General features: G+C 39.6%; 1 protein-coding gene across 1 annotated transcript; it reads right to left on the bottom strand.

Moving 5' to 3' along the window:
- Positions 1–1,820: 1,820 nt before the first annotated feature.
- On the bottom strand, positions 1,821–8,244 carry LOC306844182 (uncharacterized protein; the record flags this gene model as incomplete). Its single annotated transcript, XM_079376131.1, has 3 exons — positions 1,821–2,340; positions 7,857–7,992; positions 8,067–8,244. 3 exons carry the CDS (start codon positions 8,242–8,244, stop codon positions 1,821–1,823), a joined length of 834 nt encoding a protein of 277 aa, XP_079232257.1.
- Between the last annotated feature and the right edge of the window lie 8,886 nt (positions 8,245–17,130).

The following is a 17,130-nucleotide window of genomic DNA, read 5'->3' as shown; positions in this document are numbered from 1 at the left end:
ATCATATTACGAAACTGAATGGTTGACGTAGACACCCACTCGACCAATCAAATACCTCTGTGATGCGTCCCTTTAAACGTGATTTGAGATGTAATTTGTCAGTCCACTACAACACTGTAAAGGTGACCATCAGCAGAGGGCGATAATGTGATATGATGGTCAGTTTATAACTACAGCAGAGCTCTACTCATGAAATGAAGTAGGCCTACAATGATTATGACATTACACAGAGAAGTATCTGACAGAAGATGCACACTTCTGATAAAATGCAAAACAAAGCAGCTTTGTTGATTGTTTTTATTATTATGATTAATTATTATTATTGGTATAATTTCTGCTGATAAAAAAGTGTTAAACCATTCTTTACTGGTTTGTTTCTTTTAGATATCAGTCATAAACATATTACAAGGTCCTTATACTTTGTATTATAGATTTATAATGTCTTTGTAATTAATCATGTTTCAATTATTAACATATATCAACATCTAAATGGATTTTATAAGTGTGTGTGTGTGTTTCAGTTTTCAGCAGAGGAAAGATCAAGGAAGATTTTGTACTGTTCGTGAGTATGTGTTTCGGTTTGTGTGTTTTAGCTCAGCGGTTCTCTCCAAAATGGGTCACTGGTCTTTTCTGATAAGATCACAGACCGCAGCAAAAAAATGACAGTAAATGCAAATAATCAAAGGTTCATTCACATGTTGAAAGTACTGTAATTATTTACTGTAAGGACATCATACAGTTTAATGGAGCTTGCACAGACTTGGATAAGTAATGTCTAATATCCTGCTAAATAAGAAATAAACTTTAAAAGTTTGTTAATAAGGCATTTTGCATAATGACTAGTGTTTCCATTATTTTGTTGGCACAGAAGAGCATAGCTTGCATAAAAAGCACATAATATTAAGCCCAAAGTATACTTCAGTTTTATGCATACTGCGTACATAATGTGCATACTATAGTGCACGCTTACTCACAGATTTTCTAATTGTAACTGTCTCATTTTGAAAGTTGAGGTCTACAGGGTCACATTTTTGTTGGCCACATAAGGCCAACATAATCTCATTTAAGAAAAGTAATCATGTTGCAAAGTAAGAAAAAAATGACACAAAATTACATTAAAGTCAATTAAGACACTTTACAAAGGTGAAATTTGCTAGTAAGCATGTGTCGAGCTTAAAAAATATACTTTGAAAGGCTACACATTCAGCTATATGCATACGGTAAATATTTGCATCACAACTGAGATCTACTTTGGGATTTAAAGGGATAGTTCACACAAAAATGAATATTGTGGTATTAGTTACTCAACCTCGTGTCGTTCCAAACCCGTAAGACCTTCGTTCATCTTTGGAACACAAATTAAGATATTTTTGATTAAATCCGAGAGCTTTCTGAACCTCCATAGTAAGCAACGCAGCTGGCATGTTCAAGGATTAGAAAGTTAGTAAGTACATTGTTCATGTGACATCAGAGGAATGAACACACATGCATCATGGTACTCTCATGAACGCATGTCGAAGACTGACATGGAAGAAGAAATTGTTGAATGAAGTCTTTATTTTTGTTTTCTTTGCACACAAAAACTATTCTCGTAGCTTCATAAAATTGTGATTGAACCACTGAAGTCACATGAACTATTTTAACGGTTGTCATCGAGTAATTACGGTAATTGGTACGAGTTCTCCAAAAATATGACTATCAATGCCGTTATACATACCACAGTACATATAACATTGGGCACTGTGTTTGGTCGCAACTTGCTGTCCAGTGGAAACTCTGAACCTGAAGCAAAACCAGTCAAGAACCACTGCTTTAGTGTCTCAATGAGCAGGAGCTCTTGAATCCTGGGCAAATATCTCTCGTACGGTGAGTTCTCGCTCACACAGCGGTTGTCCTCGGTGTCTGATGTATCTTGCTTTTCGGGCTTCAGCCAGTGCATGGGCAAAGATTGGTAACGTGTGAACTGTTCTTAAATGTCCATCTGGAGCCAGCATCTCAGAGGGGAATAAAACAGGAGAGGATGGACACCTATTCCTATTTATCTCAGTTCCTCTTTCATTAACTTTCTCTCGTTCCCTTAACAGCATCCATTCCCTATCTTCCTGGCTGTCTTTTTCTCTGTCCCTCACTATGTCCATGCGGGCCCCTCTGTCTCTGTCCTGTTCTCCACCCATATCTCTCTCCTTGCTCTCCTCTCTTTCTCTATTTGTGCTCGTAGCGGTGAGAGAGGTGGCAGGCTGCCGTTTTAGGTCTGGCAGACAGAGCATCTCAGAGGAGTGTTCTGCCCATTTCTCCCCACTGCTCATAAACTCCTGAACACGAGCCTGCAGTGAAGAGGACCTGGAGACATTGAGAAGAGATGGAGAGAAATAATTACTTAAAGTGTAAAAGTCAGCAGCATGCATGAATAAAATTACATCCTGACAGTGCTAATTGGCTTTACAATGACGTACTCGGTTTATTTTGCAATGTAAATCTTCATTGCTCAACTTTTGTCTGAATATGCAACTTGTTGAAACTAAGAAAGCTGCTTTTTTCACTCATAAGATGAAGTTCATGGCATCTACGGGGATAGGCTAACTGAGCCATGCTAACAAGCAAATCCTTGACTCGTTAGTTTTCACAAATATTAAGGACATGTTTGGCAGGGTTTACACTTGGCAACATCAACTGATTCTCTACCTGGATAACCGATCAGGGGTGGGTTTACCAAAAGCATCATTAGCTAACTATGATAGTAAGTTCCATTGAACTCTATTGGTAATGATGGAACTTGTGACCATAGTTGCTTTTGGGAAACGCACCCCAGATCGGTCTTTTTTCTGACACACTGGTCAGATAACATTCTGATCAGAAGCGCATTTACACTTGTCTTTTCAGTGTGTATGTGGACAACAGGTTGCATGACAAATGCAAACGCAGCCTTTATGTGAGTTTTACAAGTTATTAAAATGACTGTGTTTTACTATTCAAGTAGACAGAAATTGTTCTTGGATGCCCCAAATTGCTTCCAGTAGGCATTGCAAATATGGCCACCGAGTGAACCGACTTTCCTTGAAATGGACTTAACTACCAATAAGAGTTTAATACTCCCAGCTCAGCAAATTTATCAAAATCTGTGCAAAAACCAGCCAGTACATTCAGTCTGGGTCTGCTTATTAACTTTCCGTCAGGTTGATGCCACAGAAGACAGCTGCCTTTCCAGGTAGTGGACAACCTGGCAGTTTTCTAGGTTTTGGCACAGAAATATTGTCTTGCTCAACAGAGTGCTGGTAATGTCACCACAGTTATACTCGGGACATGTCAGGAATCTCAGGATCGTCTTTCACTTCTACTGTCATCCTTTTAGCAGCTTCTGTTTTTCCGACATTCAATTAGGAGAACATTTAGACAGGTCCTAAATGTCTTCTCCCTATAACAACGTGCAGCTAACAAACCATTACTATCTAAAAAGACAGTTGAATGCAATACTTTCAAGAACTCAAGTTCACTTTAGTTTCCTGTGGCAGTATGACTGACACAGCATGAGGTTAGTTGTTTTGATCAGCTGAGAAAGTTCAGACAGGCACGGTGGCTTCATGGCAGTCTTGTGCGGCAGTTTGTTGTCCATATCCAGGGAGCACTGATTGGCTGGCTTAGGTCATGTCAGGACAGTGCTGAGGTAAGCAGTAAATCTTACACCCCTCCTCATCTCTTCAACCTGCCACACTAGACAGCAGTTGCAAACGCTAAGAGAGAGAGACTATAAATTTGTTGCAGGTTGGCAAAGGGTGGTATGATGGAAAATAAATGGGTTGAGAAGTGTGTAAACCCAAAGGTTAAATGAGGCACCGTTATTGCTTAGGTGACATGATGCTCTTTTTTTGTCTGTATTTAATCATTTGTTCAATGTATCTCAATGATAGTTAATGCATTAACTAACAAACGAGCGATGCATTTGTTCAAGTATTTATTAATCCGTATTAACATAAAAAATGAAAATACAAGTGTTTACTGTTAGTTCGTGTCAACAGGTCCATTAAATAATATTAACAGACACAAATTTAGATTTTAGAATAAATATTGAAATTAACATTAACTAAGATTAATAACCTTTTCATTGTTATTCATGTTAACTATGTTAAATTATGTTAACAAACAAACTCTATTTAAAATACTATACTATTTCATTAAAATAGTAAAATATTGAAAAGTTTGGCACCTTTTATTATATAAATAAAAAAATAAATATTTGCAAAACTATTTGGAAAAAAAAATTGTGGTGCAACCAACAGGTCAATAAGTCGACAATTTGACCTTTTTATGATGAGGCAAGGTTAGTTCAGGTGGTGCAACTTTCCAAAAATGTAATGATAACTAATGATGTTTGTAAAGAAATACCCTCAAATGTATTTGAAATGTAATGAAAATTATATTACTTTTTAATTTACATTTTTACAGATGTTAAGTTAAAACCATTTTTTTTTTTGATGCTTCATTGTGACAGATTTTTTAAAGAATTTTATTTTCTTTTATTGTGGGCAAATATCCGTATGTAATCTTGACCCTTAGATTATGTACATAATCAAACAATAAAAAAAATATTGTAAAAATATGTGTGGAAACATATCAGGTCTGATGTTACATGGAATGTGCGGCTAAAACTTCTAGTATCACAGAAAGGAGGAGGAGATGGGAGAGACGAGGAAAGAAGAATGAGAAGAGGAAACAAACAAAAAAGACCGTGTCTCTGTCAGAGAGTGAAAAGAAAGAGAGAAGAAAAACAGGAAATAAGGGGAAGTAAAGTGAAGTAGGCACTAGTTGGTTGCCTACAGGCTGTCTGCCTAACAAGCATAAAGATGAAGAACCACCAACATCACTTCAGGTCCACAGAGAGACAGAACAGACAGACAGAAGGAGGCTGCAGTGGATGTTACAGGAAGTGCAGACAGTACATGTGGGAGAGGGAGACGGTCAAAACACTGGCTATTTCCGTCTCTCTTGTGTCTTCCTTGCTATTTAGCAGATTCCTGTCATCCAAAGCAACCTTGAGTTCACTAATTGAATGGACAGTTCCAGTGGAGCAACCTGAGATGTGTCTTGCTCAAGGGCATAAACTGGAGAGCGATTTCTCTCGCTGTCTCATTAGCAGCCCAGATCTTTAACTGTTAGACGACCATGGCCTATCCCAGTTTCTTTGGTTCACTGACATTGCTTCTTAAATCTTATAGTGCCCTCCTCCGTCACTCTCATTCATTCCTGTTGATCGAAAATCGGAGAGTCGGACAGTGTAAATATATTAATAGATGAACATATCAATGTAGGGGGCTAAAACCTAATAAATCTTTTACTAAGTCATTTGTATGTGTTTGAGGATGGATGGCTCTGTGTGTGTATGTGATTATCCCATCATCAGATTCACTGGTGCAGTTAACTGAGGAAATCCCCTCAATCACAGATGCCCATCACTGCACACAGACTCTAATCAGAAAGCATTCATGCACATACATAACCGACCACACACACACACATTCAAAGCACAATCCGATTCAGCGTTCATTCCCAGCAGGGACCCTAAAACCCACATTCACATTCATACAGCACATATATGCAAGTTCGCCATCATATGCTAAAACATAATTTGATCCTCTCACACAATCCTAACAGTTTGCCTGTGCAGAATCAAATGCTACTTACTGAATACTTAATGTAGATGTTTTCATAATACATGCAGTCCTTAATATAGAATAGGACTATTCAACCAGTGCCCTGTGGACCAAATGCTGCCTTTTTTTAAATCCTGTGGCTCACATGAGGTTGCCAGTGATTTATCTCAATTTAAGAGGTAATTTAATAAGATTACAGACATATTAGCAAATTGGATCAAATGTTGAAGGTGGCCATATTAGTCTATTTCCTCACTGACTTAAAGGAATAGTTTACCCTTAAAATTTGCTCAAATTTGACTTTTACCGACCATCCAAGGTGTAGATGAGTTTGTTTCTTCATCAGAAGAGATTTGGTGAAATTTAGCATTACATCACTTTACGTTCACCAGTAGATCGAATGGGTGCCGTCAGAATGAGAGCCCAAACAGCTGATAAAAATAACACAATAATCCACAAGTAATCCACACTCCTCCAGTCCATCAGTTAATGTATTGTAAAGTGAAACGATGCATGTTTATAAGAAACAAATTCATCATCCATATGTTTTTAACTTCAAACCATTGCTTACAGCTAAAATACACAGTCATCCATAATATTGTATATTTTTATGAGCTGTTTGGACTCTCATTCTGACGGCACCCATTCACTGCAGAGGATCCATTGGTGGGCAAGGGATGTAAAGCTAAATTTTCCCAAATCAGTGCTGATGAAGAAACAAACTCATAAACATCTTGGATGGCCTGAGGAGGTGAATTTTCAGCAAAATTTTATTTTTTGGGTTAGCTATTCCTTTAAGCCCAAAGTATACTTCATTTTTGACGTGAACTCTTAGCACATGCGTATACAGCCAAACACATAGCCTTACAAAATACTCACTGGCAAAATATTCTTGCTCAGCCCAAATTTTGATACCTGAGGTAATTTATCAGGTTCCATTTATTAACTACATTAATTAACATGAACTATTAAAAATAGTTCAAAAGCATCTATTAATCTTAGTTAATGTTAATTTAAACATTTACTCATACATAATTAAAATCAAAAGATGCATCTGTTCATATTATTTAATGGTCCTGAGCTAACATGAACTAACAATGAAGAGTTTATTTTCATATCTAACTTTAACAAACATTAATAAATACTGAAACAAATGTATTGCTCATTGATAGTTAGTTTTAGTTGATGCTTCAACCAATGATAAAAATTCTTACATGCTTGTTTTAGTTGTTTTTACTACATTACACAAATCTGAATTAAAGATCAATATTACACGAAGAATAATATTACACACTAAACATTACAACTTACATTTAACACAAAAGTTTAATAATTAAATTTGTTGTAATGTTATTAAGGTAACATTCAGATTTTAAAAAAATGGCTGTACCATATGTCTTTAATTGTTTTTTTTTTTTTTTAAAACCCTTCCTCAAAAGTTACACCATTTGCATGTCCAAATTTTCTGACATTTTGTTTTGAGCTCCTTTAACTGTAAACATATTCCCTGTTTCCATTGCTCTATCCTACACACAACTTTTTGAATGCAAAGTGGGTCTAAGATACAATATCAAACATTTATAGAGGGAGGTGTCTAGCTTCCTTTTTAGAATCATACCCTGAAGCAGAGATCCTAATTGCAACGGATTCATTTTCTACATTCTGTTTGAAGTTGTGCTGTGTCAAGTATCAAGTGGAATAAATTCTCTCATTCCATGTTGAAAGCCATGCCAACCCCAGCCTAACTGCAGAGTGGAGTACATGCCACGGCTGTAGCTGGGATACAGGGGAAGACAAGCTGGATAGTCATGTTACATAATGAGGCACTAAAGAGATTAGCTTCATCTTGGCACATCACACTTTCTTTGAAATCCATCAGAATTATTAGGGCCTTCGCTGACTGAAGAATATAGAGTTGTTGCATACAGCTATGAATGTTTATTGGATAAAAATACCTGAAAGAATTTTGTTTTTAATTACCTTAGTTAGAGATGCACAAAAATCTGTACTATATAGTTTTTGCCATATACTGTACTTGCGATTCTTTCATTTATTGGTATGAGTCAGTATTGTTCACACACATTTCCATTTTTGCTTGTAAATCTTGAAGATAGTGAATTTGATGATAATGAGAAGACACAAATTCATTATCATCAAATAGTGAATTTGATGATAATGCAACCCCCCCCCCAAAGAAAACCCTGGTCTCACCTGTGACTGTCTGTCTCCTTTCCTGCCATTGGGATGATGGGTAACAGGGTCCTCTTGTAAGATGCAGCAGGACGACCAACATCATGGTTAGAGGGTCTTAGCCCCAAACTGTTGAGTCCTCTTTTCCAGGGATTACCTGACAAGAAAGAGATTTGGTTTGATCTATTAAATGCTCTAACTTCTTTTAGAGAGATGTAATCCCTCACATACCTGTTTTGATGGAGATGAGGTCTCTGTGAAGTCTGAGCTGTTCTCTGGTCAGTGTGTTGAGGTGGTAATGTTTAGCCTGGTCGAGTCTCTGCAGACCCTCAGCCAGTCTGGCTTCGGCCCTCCTCTCGTCTCGTCTCTGAGCCTCACCGGGCCATGGCAACCAGTCTCCGCGACGCATGCCTGATGATGATGATGATGTTTCATTAATATATTTGTTAGTAATGTCACAAAAATGATAAAGCAATACCATAACATAACACACAAAAACCAGCTGAAATCAGTACAGCACAAATGCGAGTATTGCTTTCATACAACAGTTCAGTAAACAAGATGATATTAAGTAACTTGCATGTTATACACAATATTGTCAGTTACTTTTCTCTATTTTTGCTCCATCACAAAAAAAAAAAAAAAAATTGTGTGTGTCCAAGTTTCTGAATGAATCATTGTTTTTGAATGACTTGGTTCAATGAATGAAATTCCATTACCCAAATCGTGCAAATTAAAATTGCAAATTGAAAATATGCACAATGGAAAAACGTCAATTTAACAAAAACTCCCATATATCACAAACATTTTTTTACTCCTGCATGAGGTGGTTTTTCAGGCAATTCAAAAAAGGAATATTTCACAAAACTGCAATGGAATTTGTTTTTTGTTTTTTACATTTACATCTCACCTGTGTAATGAGTCGTCAGAAGCGGTCGGATCCATTTGCAGTGTTTATTAAGATCAAAATCAACAGCAGGCAGTGGTCGATCAACAGCATCAAGAATGTCACAGAGAACCAGAATCATAAGATTTTACCAGGCTAGGGTCAGGGCAGGCAGCAGGCTGGGAACAGGTCAGGAACAGATCAAACAATCAAAGGGCAGGCGGCAGAGACTCACAAGGGTCTAAGCAGTCCAGGATCATACACAGAATAAACAATCAAGGTAAACGCTCAGAAATGTCAGATGGGGCTAAACAAGACTTCGCAATGAGGTGGAGTGAGAGTGTGGCTTAAGTAGCTGAGGTAATGAGAAACACCTGGCGTAATCAGTCCTAGGTACGTGGAGAGCTAATACTCGGGTGAGGGTGCCCTCTGGTGGTGATCGTAGAGAGCCACAGAGGCCTGATTTGTGACAGAGCCCCCTCCCTGCGAGCGGCTCCCGAAGTGAGAACGATCTGGTCGCCGAGGTCTTCCACGGGGTCTTGGTGCTGGTTTATTAGGGTGGTTCTAATGAAACTCAGTGGTGAGGTTGGGATCCAAGATGTCCTGGGAGTTTACCCAGGAACGTTCCACGGAACCATACCCTTCCCAGTCTATGAGGTACTGGAGGACCCTGCCTCGGCGTTGTGAATCTAGGATGTCTCGCACCTGATAGGCCTCCTCGCCGTCCACGACAATGGGAGGGGTACTCTCTGCGGCACCCTCCTCCTGGTCCCTCTCTCCTCTCGAACCACTGGCGGGCTTGAGCAGAGAAACATGAAAAGTGGGTGAGATACGGTAATTTGCAGGTAGTGCTAAACGATATGAAACTGGGGGGATTTGTCTAAGGATTTTGAATGGCCCCACATACCTAGGGTTGAGTTTCTTGCAGGGACGGCGGAGCTGAAGGTCTCTGGTTGAGAGCCATACCCACTGACCAGTGGTAAAACTTGGTCCTGCTCTGCGGCGACGATCAGCCTGTTCCTTTACTCTCCAAACTGCACGTTGTAGGTGTATGTGGGCTGCGTTCCATGTCTCCTCACTCCGTCTTAGCCAGTCGTTGACAGCTGGAAGATCTGAGGGTTCACCTGACCAGGCGAACATTGGAGATTGGAATCCTAGAACGCATTGAAAGGGGGTAAGTCCGGTTGCTGCCTTCCTGAGAGAGTTCTGTGCATACTCTGCCCAGATCAGATACCGGCTCCAATCATTCTGGTTGTTGTGACAGTAGGAGCGGAGGAAGCGGGTGAGTTCTTGGTTTAATCTCTCAACCTGGCCATTGGATTCGGGGTGGTATCCTGAACTGAGACTGACATTGATGTTTAGCTGTTGACAGAAAGCTTTCCAGACTCGTGATATAAACTATGGTCCCCGATCAGAGATGATGTCCTCTGGGAAGCCATAAAACCTGAATACCTGTTGTATTAGGGCTTCAGCCGTCTCGAATGCTGTGGGTAATTTCGTGAAGGGAATAAGACGCCAGACCTTGGAGAAGCGGTCAATAACCTTGAGTATGGTGGTGAAGTGATTGGAGTCAGGTAGATTGGTTACAAAGTCGATGGCGATATGGGACCAAGGTCGTTGGGGAATGGGAAGAGGCTGGAGGAGACCTGCCGGTCGATGATGGGATGACTTGGAGACGTTGCAAGTGTCACAATTCTGCACGAAGCGGGTTACGTCTGATTGGAGGGTTGCCCACCAGAATCGATTAGAGAGGAGTTGAATGGTGGCATTGATACCTGGATGATCGGCGTTGGGGAGTTTGTGGACCCACTGCATGACCCTTAGACATAGAGCGGCGAGAACGTAAGTTCGATCAGGCGGGCATTCGGCTGAAGCTGGATCATTGATGAGGGCCTCGCAAATCTCAGTCATGATATCCCATTGTACAGGTGCTAGAACAAGTGTGGAAGGCAGAATGGGTTCGGCCGTGTTTGAAGTGGGGAGATGGTCGAACTGTCTGGATAGGGCGTCCGCCTTGCCATTCTTGGAACCGGGTCGATAAGTTACTTTGAAATCAAAGTGTGAAAAGAACAAGTACCATCTGGCTTGTCTGGGGTTGAGTCGTTTGGCGGACCTGATGTACTCGAGGTTGCGATGATCTGTTAACACGAGGAATGGTAATTTTGCCCCCTCCAACCAATGCCGCCACTCTTCAAAGGCGGCCTTCGTGGCAAATAATTCTCAATCACCCACATCATAATTCCTCTCTGCGGGGTTGAGTTTGCGGGAGTAGAAAGCACATGGGAATAGTTTAGGTGGATTACCATGACGCTGAGAAAGAACTGCCTCGATTCCAGTGTTTGAAGCACCCACCTCTACGGTGAACTCCAGGTCCGAATTGAGATGATGTAAGATGGGGCTGAAGTAAACCGCTCTTTTAACTGTTGGAAGGATTGTTCACTGGCATGTGTCCAGTTTAGACATGGTTTACCTCCTTGAAGTAGAGATATGAGGGGGGCCGCGACCACACTGGAATTCCTGATGAAGCGTTGATAGAAGTTTGCAAATCCAAGGAAACGTTGAAGTTCCTTTACCGTTGTGGGTTTAGGCCAATTGACCACCGCCTGAACCTTACTGTCGTCCATGGTAAGCCCCTCAGGGCTGATGACACAGCTCAAGAACGAGATCTGTGTCTGGTGGAACTCACACTTCTGTATCTTGGCGTACAGTTTGTGCTTGATGAGCCGCTGGAGTACTGCCCTGACGTGTTGAACATGGGTTTCAAGGGAGTCGGAGTATATCAGTATATCGTCAATATAGACGATGATAGTCAATGCGGATGGTCAGTTCCATAAATTGTTCTAAGGTTTTCCCTTCATCATAGCATGCCAGCTCAGACTGAAGCTCCACATTAAGTCCACATTAAATCTGCCGCGGTGCTGTTGCCCTGGCGTAGAGCGATCAGCTCCTCTCCTACCTCCTTTCCACTGGCCGAGTGTTCGAAAACTTTGCGGAACTGACGAAGGAAGGTGTTATAAGAAGGAAATGACAAGCGGTTTCCCTCCCACGTCGCTGTAGCCCACTCCAATACTCTGCCGGTGAGTAGTGAGCAAATAAACGAGACTTGGCTGTCATCCGTGGGGAAAGTGAGAGGCTGTTGGTTAATATAGAGGTAACACTGCATTAGAAAACCCTTACATCTTTCCGGGGATCGATCGTACTTGTTAGGAAGCGAAAGTCGTGGGTTTTGCGGAGTTGGAGTCGTTATGGGAGTGGTTGGCACCGGCATAGGTGCGGGCAGCGTGGGGTTTGATGGCGGACTCACTATGTGGGGATTTTGCAGCGTCCTTACTAACTCCTCGGTAAGTGTGGTGAGCTTCTGAAACTGTTGATGATGCGCGGCTAGCATTGAAGCTTGGGCTGATACCTCTGAGGAGAGTTGATTTAACACTGCTGGGTCCTGGCATGGCGAAGTCTTCTGTAATGAAGAGTCAGAAGCGGTCGGATCCATTTGCAGTGTTTATTAAGATCAAAATCAACAGCAGGCAGTGGTCGATCAACAGCATCAAGAATGTCACAGAGAACCAGAATCATAAGAGTTTACCAGGCTAGGGTCAGGGCAGGCAGCAGGCTGGGAACAGGTCAGGAACAGATCAAACAATCAAGGGGCAGGTGGCAGAGAGTCACAAGGGTCTAGGCAGTCCAGGATCATACACAGAATAAACAATCAAGGTAAACGCTCAGAAATGTCAGACGGGCTAAACAAGACTTCGCAATGAGGTGGAGTGAGAGTGTGGCTTAAGTAGCTGGGGTAATGAGAAACACCTGGCGTAATCAGTCCTAGGTGCGTGGAGAGCTAATACTCGGGTGAGGGTGCCCTCTGGTGGTGAACGGAGAGAGCCACAGAGGCCTGATTTGTAAAAGTCACATGATCATTCTTTAATGTACTATAACCTCCAAGAAACACCTCATGCATGGCCGCTCTCAAGTATAAGCTGCTTTCCTTGCCATTAATGCATGGATAACCCCTTATTTACACTGCACATGTCTGCAGCACATTGCAGCTTTGACGCGTCCACCAAAGCTGATCACAGCCATTTTAGTCAATGCTTGTGTTTATACCAGCTGCACCGCGGCACATTTCAGAAGCGGCTCTCTGTGCTGCTTTGCTAAAGACACACCGACGTCTCCTGCATTAAAATATAATGGCTAGTGCAGTAGCTGCGATATACATAAAGCTATACCAACATCCGTCGCCATTACTTGTTGCTAGAGGAAAAATATATATATTTTAGTCGCATAACTTTGGTTAATGGAAACGCTGTCACTTCACAATTATTATTATTTTTTTTATTAACATAAAATCTGTAACAGAAATGCAGCAAAAAGACGCAAAAGCATGCTAGCCATTACCATAGTAAACATGGTAAATAGACCTCTTGAAGAAAACAGACAAATCACAATCATGTATTTATTTAGTAGCATATTTTAACTGTCAGTAGGCTAAGTCTCATCTCTTTATACCTGACCTTCTGATGTTCATATTTAGCTCTACGTATGGCATAAAATATAAAATCATAGTTTTTATTCGGGAGCTCCCTTTGCTACTCAGGCTGTATTTTTGATGGAATAATTATAGAAATGATAATTCTTTCTAAATGTGATGTATACCGTGACTACAAATAAACAGAAACAGACAGTGGAAAAGCGGCTAATGATTCAGTGTTTTGAAAGAATGGGTCGAGTGATTGTTTCAATGACTTACTCTTTTTTTATTGACTCACTTGTAACATGTAACCTGCAGAAAGCACATTAAAAACAGTGAAAAGTCACATTGCTTTTGGAATAATATCAGGGCTCTTGGAATATCCGTCACATGTTCCCAGTTTTGTCTTATGTTTGGAATTGACACCAAAGTTTACTGTGTTTTCAGTTCCTCTATTCTCCATTTCTGCCATGGCTCCCTGATCTGTCGGCTCCATCGTGGTGGTCTCCTGATCCCCAGTGCTCTTCAACTCCACTGACTCTCCTGTGTGCATGTCCTCCAATTCCACCTCACGGGCCTGGAGACCAAGGTGAAGCAGGGAACCAAAGTGGAGCAGGACACCAGCACACCCACAGGGGACCACCACGGTCAAGCCACGCTAGAACTGGTAGATCAGGAGACTATGGCAGAATAGGATGAAAAGGTAACATAAAAGTACACAAGACAAACCCGGGAACATGTAACAGCATCACTCAGCCATAATGGTGTATATAAAGTCCAAATGTACCAATAATCAGAAATTGTGCAATTCAGGGTCATGCAGCTACAATGCATGCAAAAGGTGAAAGGCGGAAGTTCTGTCTCCACAATTTCTCAAGTTTAGCAATACCTCCCTGGTCTGTCTTTCATCAGATGTATCAGTACACATGCACTTAAAAAAGCAAACCAAAATATCAGCAACAAATTCATTATTTATAAAAATGTCTTTCAAATACATAATCCAAAATATAAACCATGTAGGCCTAACATAACAGCACCGGGGAAAACACATACACCTACATACACAAGCACTGATATTCAGTATAGTATATTCTCTCGATGGGCTTTCTGGGATGTCAAGCTTGACTTCGTTACTCATTCCATTGTTATGCATAACCATATTCAGCACATCCATCCCACTTGCCAAGAGAATATAATTATTCAAAGTATCTCATTCACTCAAATCCCCATTTGCTTTTTGACAACTGGGTGAGCTAAAGAGATTCTTAATGCTGAATAGTTGGGAACACTGTACTGGCATTCTCTGCTAAAACCAATGAGAAGCATTAATTCAGCATTTATAGTGCAGCTGTCGTGTTTAAAGTGACCCATGTTTCTTCAAGATCACTGGTAAGGACATAAATGCTTGGTTCCAAAAACTAGTGACCTGTTTTAATTTAGACAGATTAATATTTATATATTTTTAAAGTGTTAATTACCATGTGATAAAGTTTTCAATTCAATTAAATTCAATTAAATAACCCTATTTATAACATATGTAATTTCGGTTTTCCGCAATTTTTTCTGTTGTAATTGTTAACTAAAGCTATATAAGGCTGAAATAAGATAAAATATAGATATTTTCTGAAAAACTCAAACTTAATTTTTTTTAAAAAATAAAATAAAATAAAAGTGCTAAAATTACTATAAAGCTAAATAAGAATAATTATGCTAAATAAAAAAATATATAAAAACAAAACTATTACAAATGAAAAAAGCAACAAAATTACTGAATGAAACTAAAATAAAAACCTATAATGATATAAAAGCTCATTTAAAATATTAATAAATACTATAATACTATAATGTGAAATAAATAAATTAATAAATACGTACATACATACAACACTACCATGACAACCAGTGACAGGCTTCTGTGAAGATTAGAAAATGAATACAATTTGGTCTTAAGTAGAAAGTCAGTCTGACGTGACTTAAACACCCAATAATTTTACAAGTTTTTAAAGACACATGTAACATGTTCAGAATGTTTTTAGGCCAGCATCAAGGATTCAAGAGAGAGAGACAGGCCCCACAGCAGGATAAGAGATACAAGCTTTGATGAAGCACTTCCTCCACAGTGTTCATCAGTCAGTCGTGAGGAAGCTGCTTTCAGCCTGTTTGGGTCATTGTGGATGAGTAATGTGCTCGAATAAAGCAAAATAGAAGCACTGCCGATAAAACCTTAAATCTCTCTGTTCCATCGGCCCTACTAGCTTGTAATTGATTACAAATAAACTATCGGAGTCTGGTCTTTAATCACATGTTGTTGGCCTTGGTGTAACTGATCAGGGTTGGTGATACATAATAAACCCATCTAGAATAAGTAAAGCATTTTTTACTGTCCTACTTAAGTTTATATAGTCACAGAAGTTCAGATCAGTTTAAGGACAGGGGGATATTGCTATCTGACGATATTACTGAAGTATTTGCAAGCCTGAATTCTACAGTAATTTGTTTTAAAAAGTGTATATCCATAAGGTGACTTGCTAAACTGGTTATTATGGAAGCCTGTTTCCACCATGTGAAAACATGGGTAATTGTGACTTTTTATCTCACAATTTTGACTTCTCTCAGAATTTGTGACAAAAAGTGACACAATTGTAAGGTATAAACTCAAGAATTGCAAGAAAAGATTGTGAAATAAAAGGTACAATTACCTTTTTCATTATTTTATCCTGTGGCGAAAAACAAGCTTCCACAGGTTTGACTGTGCATGTAAAGTGAAATGTCATAATAATCACTTCTGTAAGCAATTTTGTTTGGTTGTTTGCTAATGAACACCTCTATATCAACTTTTTGATTTTCTAAAACATCCCTTGAACTCTCTTTAATCAAATTACTGATCTTAATATGTTTGTGTCAGTAAAATATTCCTCCTTCTTCCTCTTACCTCCCTTGCTCATACCAGGCCTCTGTGGCAATATTTACCTCAGGCCAGCTCATTCACAACTGTCAAATATTAACCATCAAGAACCTTAAAGCCTGAAATACCAAAAAAAAAAACAATAAAAAAAAATTATGAACAATTATGAAACATGATTCTGTGTTTTTTTTTTTGCAGTGCACATTACTCTTCAGCTAAGATAGCAGCAGCAGATTGTATTATGTTTGAAGAGGCCATGAAGAGCAATTAGTCTCAATCATAAAAGGATTCCAGCGAGAACAGGAAAATCATTTTAATATACCTGCTTTAATTAGCGATCATTACCACCATCTGAAATAAATTCCTCATCTTCAATCAAATCATTTTACGGTCGAGTCCGTTACTAAAAGCATAATAATGACAAAAATTGCTTTCCCCCCACACACACATCAAGAGCTTCAATGACAGTCTCCGGTTAAAAAGGCTTTTGTGCGCACAGCTGAGAAACAGCAACGGTTGTTGAGGTGCTCTCATTAAACAAAAATCCTTTTTTACATAGAATTATGGTAAGGTTTGTAGCATTGGCAAAAGAAAAATCATGAAAGGAACTTACTTTAAAGTCAGTCCAGCTTGATGTCAGTCCTGAAAAGTGACAGATTTCAAACTAAGAAATACGATTCATCTTCCAGAGCTAGAAAGTGAAAAAAGTTAACACTTTGACCCTAAATGTAATGAAAAACAGCAAATCATCCAAAGTAATCTTTAGTTTTAACTAAATGCCCTCGGTGCTGTAGTTCCTCACAATGAGATGCACACAATGTCTTCTCTTTAGTTTGTTATTCAGACTCTTCTATCACCCAGATGGTTACTAAGGGTAACTAGGGCTCTTGACAAAATAATGACCAGTGACCAATGACAATGACGAGCTCTCCATGGATACCAGCACACATTTATATTGGCCGGCGTGGATAAAGAAGGGAAGATCAAAGCAGCTTTATAGCCTGTTCTTTTAATGTATACATCTTAAGGGCAGATGTAA

The sequence above is a fragment of the Barbus barbus genome, assembly GCF_936440315.1.
Source record: "Barbus barbus genome assembly, chromosome: 24".
In the NCBI taxonomy this organism is placed as follows: Eukaryota; Metazoa; Chordata; class Actinopteri; order Cypriniformes; family Cyprinidae; genus Barbus; species Barbus barbus.
This window is presented reverse-complemented; position numbering and strand designations above follow the sequence as displayed.